The sequence below is a fragment of the Arachis ipaensis genome, chromosome B2 (genome assembly GCF_059453495.1).
Source record: "Arachis ipaensis isolate K30076 ecotype BB chromosome B2, ASM5945349v1, whole genome shotgun sequence".
Lineage (NCBI taxonomy): Eukaryota > Viridiplantae > Streptophyta > Magnoliopsida > Fabales > Fabaceae > Arachis > Arachis ipaensis.
In genome coordinates, this window is record NC_142437.1 from 113,869,747 (window position 1) to 113,885,359 (window position 15,613).

Here is a 15,613-nt window from a genome sequence, read left to right on the forward strand (position 1 = left end):
AAAATAACCTAAAAATATAATTTTTTACAAAAAAGATTAATATATATAAAAAAATAAAAATAAAAATGAAAATAAAAAATATGAGATTTTATTAATAGTTATAATATTATATTCTTTTAAAAAAAAGGTAATATGTCTGGGTTTGGTTTCTATAATTATGATTTTTATTTGTTAGCATTCTCTACATTATATCTTAATGACATCAATACATGTTCAAAGTATAATTATTCAATATTTTTATTTCTCTACTGAATGACTGAAGTTAGAGTTTTTATTCATTTCTATCACTAGATTAAAAAATTGTGTAAAATTGAATTTAAAAAAATATGATAGAAGACTATCAGATATATTTAATTATCAAAAAAGACCTTTAATATAAAAATTATTAAGTGAGAATAATTTTTATAATATTTATAAAAATTAATTTTTTAAAATTTCTAATGTATATGTAAACTATAGCCCACTTATTATTATTATTATTTCTTTGTTATTATAATTATTTGTTAATGTTGCCAATTTTTTTGTAAGGATTTATACATATTTTTAAGTTGATTTGATTATAGGATTTTACAATGTTAGACATAATTAGTATGTTATAATTGAATTGAGTTCTTTTCATAATTTTTTAAAAATAATAAATAAAAATATATAATTTAGATGTAAATTTTGAATTAAAAAATACTTATTCATTAATATGTATTCGTTATATTTATTCATTAGTATTTAACTCTAAATTATAATTAAGAAAATATTAATTGTTATGTTTGATTATCTAAACCGATCAGTCGCGGATATGTACCTGCAGATATGATTTGTAAGAGTTATAGTATAATTTATATTTAGTATAATTTGTAATAAATTAGAATATTATCTTTCTCCGAATAATATAAGAGTTTATCTATCTTGTACCCAAATTAAAGTCACAAAATTAGAAAGAAAATCAAAAGAATATCATATCTAATAATTAATTTGTTTAGATATCCAAATACAAATAATTTAATATAATATTAATTATTTAATATTAATATATGAATTAGTAATATAATTGATAAATAAGACAAGACTATTTAATTTAATTTATTTAATATTAACTATATAATTTGATTTATTTAAAATTATAAGTCTTAAATATTCTTCTATTATCATTATATTTATTTATTAACATTTAATTTTAAATTATACTAAAATTGTCTTAATTTAATTTTAAAATAAATGTATAAATAAAAAAATGCATTAGTTATTTGGAAAAGGGGGAAACCCTACTAGCTACTAAGCTCTGTTTTCTTCTACGCTGTTTCATTTCCTCATTTCTACTTTTACATTTTCCTCCTTTCCTTCCCCTCCCATCCACTTCTCAGATCTTGAATCTCCAACATCAGTCCATCACCACTGCCGTTTTCTCTTCTCCGGTCTCGCATTCCCAGTGCCTCCCCACATCGCGACAGTCTTCTATTCTCTTCTCCAGTTCTCGCATCCCCAATGCCTCCCCACATCCCTTCGTCCCTTCTTTTCACCTCAACAATTGCAGCCACTGCCGTTGAGATTACGATGACAACATGGCCTACGCGTAACAATTGCAGCCACATCCCTTCGTCCTTCTTTTCACCATTTTTGACTGGTGGTTTGTGATTTCTCGTAGCAACGATGGAGATTTGTGGAAGCAGCCACTCTCATAACAAATAGGTAAAGTAGAATTTCAATAGAAGATCTTTAATTAGAATATGAGATCTAATTTGGATTAACTTTATTATTTGGAGGATATTTTTATAAAAAATTACTAGATTGAATTTGATTTTGAATATCAGATTTGAAATTAGAATATTGTTATTATTTAATAGGATATCTTTATAATAAAATTAGATCTCTGCACCATTTTTATTGATTATCGCTATAAATAACAGTGTTTTACGTCATGTTTTAAAACTAAGCACTCCTTTTTTTCAGGTACAGTAAACTGGAGGAGCAAAGAGGATGAGTAAGGTAATCATACTTGTTTTTGTTAAATAAAAAATATGATTATTAATCTTTTGTAATCTGTTTTTATTTTCTATTTTTCTTTTATTCTAATATCAATAGTGAAATTTATTTGTTTTGACTAGCAAACACCGGCAGCCTCTATAACTTTGAAGGGAGAATCGAACATGCACTTTTCAGCTTTGGATGAGAAGGTAAAGTAATTTTTTTGCTGTCATATCCAAAGATGCCTTGCTTTTTTAGCAAGTTTTTTTTAAACAGTGTGTAGTTATATTTTGTGACGTCTAGATTTGCCATGTTGTTACCTTATTATTTAGTAATGCGTGTCTTATTTTATGGCATCTTGAGGCTTGGAAAGGGTGTTGTCGAGGCACTGTCAGCGATGATACGCGAAGCTGTTGTGGATGGGATAACAACGGTTCTGCCAAAGTTTGTGGAAACGGTTGGTTCCTCATCAAAAATTGAGAGTTACGGTGTCAAGCTTTCGGATACTGCTCCAGCTGTTACACCACCGTCAGACAGTTTGAAACGCTTCCTTGACGCTAACCCCGCAATGTATTTGGGTGACGAGCCAGTAACGAAAAAAAGGACACCGAGGCGCAAAGGAAAAAAGCCGGTCTCCGAAGTTAAGGTTTTATATTTTTTTAACAAATATCACAATTTATTTTTTATTTTCAATTATTGTCATTAATTTTTATAATTATATTTTTTATCATTATCCTTTTTTCTTAAATCCTTTTAAATAAAAGAATAAAAATAAACCAAACTGTTACCCTTACTTCTTAAATTAATTGTCATGTTTTTTGAATTTACAGAAAGAATTACATTTTGGAGAGAAGCTTCTTCCAGGCCGTTCATGGCTTTATTACAATAATTACAATCCAAATATGGATGGAGATGACATGCCACATGTAAGTTTTGGCCTTTAGGATAACATTGTTATTAATAGAATTTTGTGTGTACACTTTTACTAAATAATTAATGTTGACATTGTTTTTATAGTGTTTGGACCTTTTATTTCGACCAACTAAAGAGATGAAATTTTTTGAATATGAGCTGGCCATTGCTGCTTACATTTTTGGAAACAATTTGGATCCAAAGTAAGTAAAACTAATTTATTTCTCATTTTAATTGTTGATTTGTCATGTAATTATTTTTTTAATATTTTCTAACACCATAGTATACTATTCTTTTACATGATTTAAGGGAAGTGCTTATTCCAGACGATCATTGTATGGGCACACGTGAGACTCTTCTGACTATTATGCCCGGCAAGGCAATAATTGGTGATGTAAGAATCATTTCAACAGTATTTCTTTGTTATGCTTGCAAATTTATAAAATTTGGATTAGTGCAACATAACCGTGATTGTCTTTTATCCATAGGTCCTTACCTTAGTTTGTTCGATGATGACCAAAGGGCCATTTGGGCCAAATAAATTCAAATTAGACAACAAATGGTTTTTGCCACCGACATTCTCTGTAAGTTTATTAGCAATTCAAAATTTACTCTTCTATATAAATATATCTTCCTATTTAATTTATAAATATAATAAGATTCCTCACTTAGTTCAATATGCAATGTAGCAAATTGTTTTAAGTTCGAAACAGAAATGTTCCGGCACAATGAAATACATCAAGGATAACTTTATGGGAGACCTCGGCAGTTTACACGAGGTTTGTTAATTCCGATCAACATTCAATTAATTGGAATATTAATATTTCAATGCTGTTTTTATTAAAAAATATTTTCTGAATGTTGTAGATTTTTGTACCAATTCACCTTAATGATCATTGGTTCCTCATAGTGGTTAATTTGCTTTATGGAACTGTGAGGTATATGGACTCGTTCAAGCGTTGTACATCGATGACAGAGCGTAAGAGAGTCATTGATGATGTGTTAACTTATCTTGAGAAGTTTGTATCTGACGAAAACTTCCAAGAAACACCTTCACCTAAAAACCTTCAATTTTCTAAATATAAATTCTCTGAGCCAGCTGTCCCGCAACAAAAGGCCAATTCGTAAGTTTAAAAATATGAATTTTTAGAGTACAAGTTAATTTTTCTGGCTGTTCTTTTATATTATTGCTTTGTTAATGTGTGCCTTGAATTGTGGTGAAGGAATGATTGTGGTATTTGGGTCGTGAATGGATGATCCTCAACCACTATTGGGGCGTCAATAAGCCATGGGTAGGAAAATCGTCTATGGATTTTATAATGTTTAGTTTGTTGGGTTTATTTAATTAAATAATATCATTGTAACTGTCTGTTAGGTTATCAATGATTACTCAAGGATGCGATTGGCTGTAGATTTGGTGTACAAATGGCACAATCCGAAACGGGATATGATAAAAGAGTTTGCTGTTGCTAACTGGAATAAAAAGATGCAGCAGTCTGTCCTTCAAACTTAGAATTTTAAGACGCCTCTAGTTAAAAATTTATTAATCGTAATTGTGTATTTTAAGAACACATTTATTTAGTTAAGTTATGGATTGATTAGGCCATTTTAAATTTGTTTGAAGTACACTTTATCTTTATATTTAAGTCTATAATGATTTATATATTACTGTTTTTGGACTATTTAGATATATATTGTTCTTTTTTATTTATAATAATTTATACATGATCTTTCTAGCAATTGTTTCATTATTATTGAACCTAACCTAAATTTTAAGTTCAGTAGTATACTCTATAATTTAGATATATAGTATTGAATGGATGAGAATTTTGATAAACTTCCATGATGCAGCCACAGTGGTTATGGTAACGACAATTACTATGTTAAACATCTGAAGTGCATATGGTAAATATTGTGGTGGCAGGTACTTTTGCATTTTAGTAATAAGGAATGGTTAGGGTGAGTTAGGTAATTCTGTTATGGCCATTATAGATTATTTGCATTATAGTGTTTCTATTCAATTTTCTGTGTTACAGCATAGTACTATATACTTATCCTTTGTGTTTGTGAGAAATCTTTTGAGTGCAAACTGAAACAGAACTTTGTGGCTGTGGCAGCCTACAATAAATCCAATTTCTGCAGCTGCTGCCAGCAATGCTGCACTTTTAGAAAGGGCCCCATCTGTGGTAGCTATGGATGGACTGCACCATTTTTCTTGCAGTTCCTCTTTTGAAATTTATTTATTTATTTCTGTAGATCCTTGAAGCTACCTGAGAATGTACGAGTAACCAAGGTATGTTCTTTACCTTAGGCATACAATATTGAAAGTTTAGTGAAACTTAGTTGTTTTATAAATCATTTTAATACCTGGATATATTTCCCTTTTTTATAAAAGAAATTTTAGTATGAAGAGAAGAAAGAGAAAATAAAAGAAAAATAAACCCCACATGCAATTTCCTGGATAAGTGCTACCTTTGGTGGATAATGTTAAGCCCTCCCTCGAGTTTCCTTCTTCTAACCCCTTACCCTCTTCAAACTAAGTAATCCGATCATCTCTATCCCTATTATGACAGATGTCAAGGTTGATATACACTAATTCAGGGAATGCTATTCTGGCATTAGCTTCCAATGCCATTCATCTGCAACCTTTCTTGCTTTCCATCCTCAGGATAACAATATCCTTGCTATAGGCATGGATGATTCTTCAATTCAGATATATAATGTCCGTGTAGATGAGGTATGATTGCTGTTCATAAACTGTTTCTGCTAACTTATGATTTGTGTAATTTGGTGTTTATGCATAGCTTTCTTATTTGCAGGTTAAAAGTAAACTCAAAGGCCATACTAAAAGAATCACAGGTAAAGAAGTAAAGAACAAGTACAAGTAAAGAAGCAGCTTTGTAAACCATTAGAGATAAGATTTTGTTTTTGATTTTGTTTTTGCATGTTGAAGCTCTAAAGGAGTGGCTGCATTTTATAGTTCAGACTTTGGGATGGATCACAGGTAGGATAATACCACCTCTTTTGTATTCCCTGTTTCATCTTTTCATCAGTTTCTCTGGTAATGGTTGCTAAAGCTTTTACTAGATTCATGTATTTTTTTAGTGGTCATTTAACCTAACATGATAATGTGTACTGATTTATAGCCATCTGATCCATGCAATTCTATGTGTGAGACGCAGATTGCTGTGAAAAGATTGAATTCAGAGATTGGGCACTGCCGTTGGCTTGTGAGAAGAAATTCAGAGAAATTACAGATTCAAGACTTAATGGGGACTATGTGGAGGAAGAACTTAGAAGAGTTGTTTTGATTGCTCTTATATGTGCTCAGAGTCAAGCTGAGAAAAGACCAACCATGCTTGAGGTGGTGGAGCTACTCAAGGGTGACTCCAAAGATAAGATTTCTCAGTTGGAAGCCATTGAACTCTTTATCAGCTCTGTAACTGTTGGACATGACCATGGATTTGGGAAATTTCGGGATTTCATGGGTTTGTAGTTTGCTAATCCCCATGGACCAGTTTTATTAATCAACATACATACTTGTCATATCAGATAGGAGGTGTAACTCATTGTTCGTGTAATGATTCGCTTTCAATCCCAAATAAGTCTTTTAAATTAACGCACAAATATCCAGTACTATAAGTTATCAAATGTTGTCCAGCCTCAAAATAATAAAAAGCTATTTAGGGTAGATGTTCCTGCTTGGACAAAATCTCAACTTAGTATTTAAATCCAAAACCTCAAACCTAATTGTGAAAGCAAATACAAGGCTCGATTACATCTGTCAGGCTATTATGTTGACATGTTAACAAATCTGTTACATCGTTTCTACAAGAAAAAACTAGAATGATTATCCAACAAAAAAATACAACATATTCTCTGACAAGTTTAAACTAAGAGAATGTGTCCTCTCGATCTCCCTCGGCAATTGTCTCCCCTTCCTCCATATTACTGAACTCTAAGAAATGGGTTGGTCTGTGGTCCTCGTGATAATACTGCTTAGGTGTCCCAAGCTTCACTCCATACTTCATCCCGGATGCATGTCTGACCCCCATGAAGTTGTAATTCCATGGACCATTATCAGGAGTCTAAACAATTCACCAAAAAAACAGTCAATACAATTAACAAATAGGTGCACAAATAATAAAATTACATCTCAGGGCAGGTAGGCAAGCTTACCATGTAGAAACCAAGAAAGCGGTCACTAAGGAGCATCTGAACCTTCTCATAGTGAGTGGGAAGGTAACCATGAGGATTGCTTCCTGTGTCCTTGTTGACACGTCCCCATTCAGAACCAGATGGAGTGACACAATAATTTAACAAACAAATCGTACATGGTGTAGAGTTTACAATTCAAACTTAACTAGTAGTAATAAGTAGCCTAAAAAGAAACACAAGAACTAGTTAAAATTTTAAGTGTTGCATTCAAAATCACCATATCATATGTCTATTCACTTACAAAAGTAAACATACACATAGATGAGAATGACATGCTTTTCTTGCTTACATGGGTAGAACTATTATGCATAGCAAAATTTTCCTACAGCAAGTTATACATAGCTTAAACTAAGTTACTTTGATTTGATGACTTTCACATGGACCAAAACAACAAAACAAGAAAAAAATATGCATCTAGGAAACAGAAAATGCTACAAATGCTCTATGCTGAGAGACTTTAGCGATAATTGTAACATTGCTAATCCAGGTGCATCATCAAAAGGTAACCACACCCTTGGAACTTCTGGTTCATCTTGCAAGGCAAATACCTTGCCCTTGCACCTTTTGATTCTTTCAGCTTCCCCTGTAAAAATTCAGATAAGCTATCTCAAAGCAAAAACATAGACTGAACTGAGAAAGGATGAACAATGATGACAAAACTAACTTGGCAAATCAGGTTTCAAATCAATCATCAACTGAATTGCCACCATGGAGTCATTGCTGTCCTTGGATCCCATGATTGCTCGGGAATCCCCTATGTTGCTCATGAACAGAATTGATTCCTGGAAAGTGAACAACATAGAAATGTCAGTGAAAAGAAGCAATGAAGTATATGCAGCAATTGAATGCACTACTCATTGAGCTGCTACCTGCTTCACTATGGTTACAGCGGTGCTTCCACTACAGAAACAATCCAGATTCGGATGAGACCTCAGCTCTTAGTCCATGGCCTTATATGCCTTCATGAAAGCTTCTCCCCACATGGAATTTACTAACATGTGAAACCAAGTGATAGAATACACTAAAAATATGTAGGATGATTGGTCCCTCCTCAAGAATCACATTGACAACATCAAACTCCGAGGCTCCTGACATTAATTTAATCCATAAACTATGCATTGGAAAACTAAACTTAAGTAGAAAAAGCAGAGAACACAAGAGGCTTCAATTTTCAAGAGTGTTAACAACTAAATTTCTATGCATTTTCTTTCACAGAACAGAACATAAATCTTCATAAAATAGAATATCAAAATAAAGAGCAAGGCAACACACTTGTGATAGTGTCCAAGTTTTCTCATTCCATAGCAAGGAGGAAGAATATAAGGAACAAAAACCAATCTTTTTTAGACGGATTTGGATTGAGGATATTCAAATTTTATTATCAAAACTAATGAGGCTTGATGTAAAACACAAGAAAATATTTGCATATTTAATCTGTTATTGAAATATTCATAGCCAACTAAGAAAATAAACCTGTCATGACAATTGGAAAGTAAAATGGAAAATAAATCAGTTTAACAATCTGTTATTGCACCTATTTCAGAAGGTATTAAATTGCCTAAAATGCTCAAACAATGATTCAAGAAATAAAAAATTCTCATGGAGTACAACCAAACATTAAATTGAAGCTGATTTTTCTTTGACACACAGTCTAGCAGTCCCCATCATATATCAACCTCAATGCACTACTGCATCCCATTGAACTTCGGATATTGTCCTTGTTGTACAACCTGTTCTCCACAGCACAAACAAATTTGAGAGAAAAAGAAAGGAATTCAGCGAATCATAATGGATATCAAATAGTTTAAAATTTACTAATCACTAAGTTATAACAATGCAATAATTCATCTCTTATTATTGATACCTGTAATAGCCACTGATTACTTCCATATGGTGGGATGGGAGCCCCATGACTATTAATCAATTCTGAGTCACCTAGCCCAAACCCTAAGTGCACAGATGCTTTTACTTCTGTATTTGGCACTGCTGATGTATCTTGAGAAGTCATAAGGTCCTTGAGAAGCTCCTAAGAAAAAATGATACATGCAGTCAAAATTTCTATCAAGTATAACTACAGCATAGAATTTACCAGTTTATTTTAATTCGTGTAACCACTAATGTAATATTGTATCTTACTAACCTCTTCTGTACCAAAGCTAGCTTGCATCCCTTGAGAAGCCATAGGGTCTTTGGGAAGCTCCTGTGACAAAAGAAGGCATAAACTCAAACTTGCTATCAAGTATAACTACAACATAGAATTTAACAGGTTATTTTAATTCAAGTAAAGCATAATGCCATTTTGAATTTGACTGACCTCTTCTACACCAAAGCTAGCCTGTGTACCACCACCAATCTTATCATCCAAATTGTCATCCTCATTCTTCATAGGACAATTCTTCTTTACATGACCAGCACTGTTGCATTTAGTGCACCTCCGTTTTCCTCTCTCTTTTTTTTCCCTTTGGTGCACCTTTTGTCTTGACAACTGAAGGGTCACCAACAAAGTTCGGCATGGGAGAATCTCTTCTTCCTCTTTTCAAGCACGACTTTTGCTCTAGTGTTTTGGTCAAACGAGAGACTTCATTCATAGTGTCATGGAAAGAAGGACCATCTTGAGCTCCTAAGAATACCATCCACGTAGCTGCCACTGACAATGCGCCATAGCGCATTAAAAATTCTCTTTCTGCATCTTGCACAGTGCTTCCAGCTGAACTTTCGTCCATATACTTTTTGGCATCCTTGGACCATCTTCTCAAAAGAAGACTTTCTGGCAACTTCTGTAAACCTACCCTTTTCATGGCACAAAACATGTGGCAACAGGGAATGCCTTCACTACTCCACCTACTACATTCACACTCCATATTCTCGGTGTTGCGCTCATAAAGTACGGTGTATATATGTTGCCCTCTGTCATACTCCTTAACTTTTAAAACAACAGTAGTTGATATATTTTCCTCATTTATAACATCTAATGCAACCACTCCTTCGATCTCTGTTTTTACTTTGCCAAACATCTCCCGTGTGTAAAAATTTGCAGCACAAAGCTCCAATGCAGCTAAGCGAGTTGTTAACACAGGCTCTCCGTACACCGTCTTAAATTGAGAAACTAATTCGTTGTGTCTATAATCCCTAAGAGCATGTTCAAGATTCTGGACTAGCTCTAAAAGACTTTGACGAATGCCAATAAACCTCTTGATGAAGTTGTTTATCCCTTCACACCTTGATGTTGTTCTAAATCCAGCACAGAATTTATCTCGCAAGTAGGCGCTTGCCCAGCTTTTCCTCTTTTGATACTCATTTAGTACCCATTCATTTTCCTCCAACCCATATTTTTTTATCATATTCTCCCAATATTCTTCAAATTCATTCGGATGCCATGGAGCATACAAACATCTTCTGAAGTCGTCGGAAAAACCTTTGCTTTTTATGCTTGCCGTTACATTTTTCTAAATGTGCCAACCACATAATCGGTGAGTTGCATTTGGGAAGATTTCTTGAATTGCTGCCTTCATTGCCTCATCACCATCTGTGACCACAACACTAGGAGACTTGTTCAGCATGACATCTAGAAAGTTTTGCAACAACCACGTATATGTTGCCGTTTGTTCGTTCTCTATCAAGGCAAAGCCAAATATGCATGTTTGACGGTGATGGTTACAACCCGAGAAGATAACCAACGGTCTTCTGTACTTATTTTTCCGATAGGTTGTATCAAATGCAAGCACATCTCCAAAGCACTGATAATCCGCCCTACAAATGCCATCTGCCCAAAATAGATTCGCCAGCCGACTTTCATCAGTAGCACTGTACCTTGCCATGGCCATGGGGTCAACATCGGCTTTTCCAAGTAGATAGCTAATTGTTGCATTAGAATCCCCACCAATGAGCTTTGCACGACGAGTTCTTTCAATGTGGTTATCCAGATCCTTCTTTGTGAACCCGACATTAGCATAACCCCCGGCTTGGCCTACCATTAGTCCCATTATCTTAGAGCTTGAAAGACCATTATTGTGCATGGTGTTTGCCTGAGTTTTTTGAGCCTCGTTCATCCCACGGTGGTTTGGAATTAGGTGTACCAAGCATTGGGGGACAAGATCGTGGTTGTGCTTCTCAACTAATTTTTTAACTCTCCAAGCTGAAGTTTTGGTGTCAAAGTACACCGCAAGCATGGCTTCACAACCCGTACGAGTCAGCGCTTTATGCTCCCTCTTCCTGTTCAAATTAGAGATGTATTTATCGGCTCTCTTTCCTTCCTTGTTGCAAAAAAATCGCCTTCTGCGTTGTGTTCCATCTTTTCCACGCGCTATATCACCCTTGCGAACTCCGAACCCGACACACCTTGCATAACGCACATACAAGTGATAAGCTGCATCCGATGTTTCAAATGTCTGATTTATAATATCATCGGCCGTCACAACAACACACTTGCTACTGCTGCCACCGCAATCACAAGTGCAATTTACATTCTCTTCCACACCGGTCATCAAGCAATCTTCAACGTTCTCTTCTGAATTGAGTGGTTCCGAATCAACATCCATTGCACCCACACTCGTTTTCTTTCTAATTCTATATATGTAAAAAAGTGAAAATTTTACCCCCTAAACAAGAACAGGTAGAAGTAGGAGATACACATATAATTTTCTACTTCTTCAAGACACCTTAGAATTGTATTTTGCAGACCTCAGTATATTTAATAGATTCAAATTCAACTCTAGTATTTTATCCAATATATTTCAAATAATTTGATTCAGAGCATAATCCTAATTCAGATACAAAATAAATACCGAAAAGAATGACAAGTCTAAATCAACAAAATATACTTTAAATTTAGGTTAAATTTCAACTCCGTCTAAGTTTTGCACACCCTTACCAAGTTACCAAGGTTTCTCAAACCAAACAAATGAACACTAAATTAGATGGTTGCACACTAAATTAACAAAAAAGTCAAGCTTAGGCACTAATTTAATTGCAGAAATATCATTTCTTCAAAAGTAAACACTAACACGTCCAATGTCATTTACAATTTCATTTAATTAAGAAAAATAAAATTGGTCAACCAAACATGGCAAGCACTTAACCCAAACATGCAAATATGAATTTAACATAAGTGAAATGTGAAATGGAGAAGGAAATGAAAGAAGGTTGACAGGAAAGCATGAAACAGCCAGCATAGACACATTCTCTTGGGTATTTCTTGAAATTACCTATTGCTTAAAATTCGAATTTAAAATTTAGAGTTCAACAGAACTCCTACATTCTTGATCTATTTCGTCAGAACAAATGATCATTTGTGCTATATATATATAAAAGGAAATGAGTTTTTTTTTATTATCTTCTTCGTTTTTATTTATATTTGTTGGTTTCTTTCTTGACTCATCTATCTACCCTTTGAGTTCTAAGGTATGTGTAACTGTGTCCACAAAAATGTTATACACTATACTTATTTTTTCAGTTTGTGATCAGACACGCAGGTCAATGCTTAATTGTTATTGTTAATGGATAATCTTAAGAGTAATTGTAAAGCTTTAAATGATAATAAACTTTTCCATCAACGTATAAGTTTTGTTAGCACACAATGCAATTGAGCTTAACCCTTGATATTATTAATTTATTTTTTGGTTTCAAGGAACCTAAATAAACTCTTTTATTAGTATAACTTTCTTTTTCTCTGTACATATGTACACACTCAGAAGCTATTCATATTCATACTTCATTTATACACTGCTTTTGACAGAGAATTGAAGGATAGCAAAAAAACAAAAGGGTCCTGCAATAGGGATCGATCTTGGAACTTTATTGTTAAATCTTAAGACAGTAATAAAGCAAGAATTTTATCTTCTATGGAAACGTCCTAATAGCATTGAACTTGCAGGGAGTCGCTAACCGTGGTTGCTCAATCCGTGTGGGAAGAGACACAGAAAAGAATGGCAAAGGTAAGTTTCCAGTAAAATTGCAGTAGGTTGAGTTGAAGGAATTGTAACATTAGACTACCTATTCCTTCTTTAGAATATTTGCTTTGCTAAATGCTAATGTAACTTGAATTTACTAATGCTAATGCCACGTATACTGCTATGAAAAAATGCTATGCATCCCTTGTTTATTGCCCAAAATCACCCCGTTAAGTAGGTAGTCTATAAAAATATAAAATCCTAAATTTTTGTTGCATCTTTCTAGCACTTTAAATTCGGACAAGAACTCTAGCTATGTAACATTGTTTTTCTGGTATTACTTTTCTCAATTGAATTTTACTTCATTTCCTTTTCCGTTCCAATTTTACCTCTGCAATTATATTTTTTTTATATTACTGTTTCCCTTTCATCACTACTTCTTATTTCAAAATCAATTTCAATTTTAGTTACCAGTTTTTTGCATAACCCATTTAATTCTGTTTGATCCCAATTATACAATTATTAATAAAATAGTAAAAAATCCCAAATTTTGGCTTCAATCATTCATACAGTTCATCTTTTTATGAATACCCATGTGCCCATATTGGTGATCTTCACTCAATGTGATTATTTTTGACAAAAAAATCAAACACAGCAACCAAACACAAAACAGATGAAGAGAAAAATTTGTTGAAAACTCACCAGATTGGGACCAGATTGTGCGAAGGAGGCCGAGGAGTTGCTGAAGGCGAGGAGGAAGTCGGGGACTTGCTGCTTCTGTCTCGGCGTCGACGGGGGCAATGACGGCGCGAGACTGACTACGAGGCAGTGACAAGACACGGAGCGGCGACGACGTCCAGGTCCAGGAGCTGCTGCTACTGCCGCCAGTGATGACGACGGCAAGGAAGGCACGCGAGATCGGAGCCGGGAGAGACCGACGACGAGCTTGTCGGATGATGCTGATAGAAGGAGAAAACTTGGGTCAATGAGATATGAGAGATGAGAGAGCTTATGTGAAAGTGACGTTGAGGGAGGAAAAGGGATTATAAAACGACATAGTTTGGTGGACTGAAGAAAAGGGCAAAAAAGGAAAAGACTCGGACCAGTTGATTTAAACCAGCTTGGTCGAACCGGATTTAAAGTATCTGGTTTAAAAATAAATTTTATTAACCGGTTTTATAAAACACCAATAATAAAGTGACACGTCAGCAACTTTATAAAACACTTAGGGAGTGGTAAGAACATATTAGTGAGGCAAAGATAAAAGAAAGATAAAAAGTTGAAGAAAAGATAAAAATAAAAAAAAAGTCTGTAAAGTTTTAATGACAGAAAAACAGACAGGGACTAGTAAACGAACTAGGACAACTTAGTTAGTACTTGAGTTGCGACTAGGGCTAGGTATAATATGAAAAGTTAAACTGTTTCAGTATAGACTTAATTAACCTATACTTGGGATAGGCTAACTATTCATACCGAAATTTACATAAGCTTTAAATACATATGTTAAGCAGAGAAATCAAAGCAGAGTAAAGAAACACAGAGAACAGAGTAACCAGAGAAGAATAAAGGGATACAGAGAAAAGAGTAATCAGAGCAAAGTAAAAGTAATGTGATAAAGAGAAATGGTTTGAGTTAAGATGTTGTAAAAGTAAAAGCTGTAGAGTTTGTATAGTATGATTGAACAGAGAAAGAAAGAGGTATTGCATAAGAATGTCAAAGTGATGATGAATAATGAGAATGATAATGAATGATGATAATGAGAATAGTTATGTGATGATTTGTTGCTTGAGGCAACCCAAGAGATATTTATTTGTTGCTTGAGGCAACTCAAGAGATGTGTTTATTCATTTGTTGCATTAAGGCAACTCCAGAGTTATTTGTAAGATCATCTGCTGCACTGAGGCGGTCAGATAGATGGTGGTACGACCACTGAGAATGCTTTCCTGGGATACCTTGCTATAATGCTTTGCTGTAAGACAGAGGTTGCTTACAGTGAGTGTGTTGTTGCTCCTGTAAGACAGAGGTTGCTTACAGTGAGTATGTTGTTGCTCCTGTAAGACAGAGGTTGCTTACAGTGAGTCTGTTGGGCGTATATCGGCTAATAAGTGCCGCCCTGCAAGACAAAGGTTGCTTGCAGTGGGTGTTGCCAACAGGAAAGCCTTATCCAGACAGAGGTTGCTGGGTAACGTCGGGAGCGGGTATGTAACCGATAAATGAGCTCATTACCTGCACTAGGGCTAGACATGCATCATTCTTGTCTGCACATCATTCTCTGTTGCATTCCTTTCTGAGTGTGGTCTATTTCTTTATGTTTGTCTGCTTGCATGCTATTTCTGTGTTTTATTTTCTTGTATTATTTTGTTTGTGTTCTGCTTTCTGTTGTCTCTACTTTCTCTTTCTATCTTTATTTTCTATTTACTGCTTCGCTATATTATGTTATTTGTCTGCTAATCGACCCCAAATTAATGAACTTAACTAATAACCCCGGCCCTACTAAGAACTCCCCAGTTCTTACCCCTTCTCTCTCCCTTCCCCCTTCAGATGGAAACAGGAGTACCCTTCCGTAATCTACCGATGACCGTTTCGCAAAGAGGATTCCGCTCTAGGTAGTCTTCTGAGTCTAGGGTGAATCTCTT

General features: G+C 34.4%; 3 protein-coding genes and 1 pseudogene across 4 annotated transcripts in view; 1 reads left to right on the forward strand and 3 right to left on the reverse strand.

Annotated features, from left to right (window-relative positions):
* LOC107625872 (probably inactive receptor-like protein kinase At5g41680) overlaps positions 1–15,613 on the reverse strand; it is a 71,367-nt gene that overhangs the window by 32,597 nt on the left and 23,157 nt on the right. The window lies entirely within an intron of this gene.
* On the forward strand, positions 1,328–4,788 carry LOC110269024 (uncharacterized). Its single transcript, XM_088505960.1, has 11 exons — positions 1,328–1,683; positions 1,945–1,980; positions 2,100–2,605; positions 2,790–2,885; positions 2,977–3,074; positions 3,181–3,265; positions 3,360–3,455; positions 3,561–3,650; positions 3,739–3,995; positions 4,095–4,163; positions 4,247–4,788. The coding sequence occupies exons 3-10, from the start codon at positions 2,270–2,272 to the stop codon at positions 4,126–4,128; spliced, it is 1,092 nt and encodes a 363-aa protein (XP_088362086.1). The 5' UTR covers positions 1,328–1,683; positions 1,945–1,980; positions 2,100–2,269; the 3' UTR covers positions 4,129–4,163; positions 4,247–4,788.
* LOC107628510 (pre-mRNA-processing-splicing factor 8A-like) lies at positions 6,641–7,156 on the reverse strand. The gene is made up of 2 exons (XM_016331155.3): positions 7,051–7,156; positions 6,641–6,959 (listed from the first exon to the last, which is right to left on the reverse strand). Exons 1-2 carry the CDS (start codon positions 7,084–7,086, stop codon positions 6,765–6,767), a joined length of 231 nt encoding a protein of 76 aa, XP_016186641.1. The 5' UTR covers positions 7,087–7,156; the 3' UTR covers positions 6,641–6,764.
* LOC107627763 (protein FAR1-RELATED SEQUENCE 5-like) lies at positions 7,521–11,627 on the reverse strand (annotated as a pseudogene).

Coding starts and splice junctions, on each gene's coding strand:
- LOC110269024 (XM_088505960.1), top strand. CDS start 2,270: ATGTTGTTACCTTATTATTTAGTAATGCGTGTCTTATTTTATGGCATC. Junction 3,075..3,180: donor GGAAACAATTTGGATCCAAA/GTAAGTAAAACT, acceptor ACATGATTTAAG/GGAAGTGCTTATTCCAGACG. Junction 3,266..3,359: donor GCAAGGCAATAATTGGTGAT/GTAAGAATCATT, acceptor TTTTATCCATAG/GTCCTTACCTTAGTTTGTTC.
- LOC107628510 (XM_016331155.3), bottom strand. CDS start 7,086: ATGCTCCTTAGTGACCGCTTTCTTGGTTTCTACATG. Junction 6,960..7,050: donor GCTTTCTTGGTTTCTACATG/GTAAGCTTGCCT, acceptor TGAATTGTTTAG/ACTCCTGATAATGGTCCATG.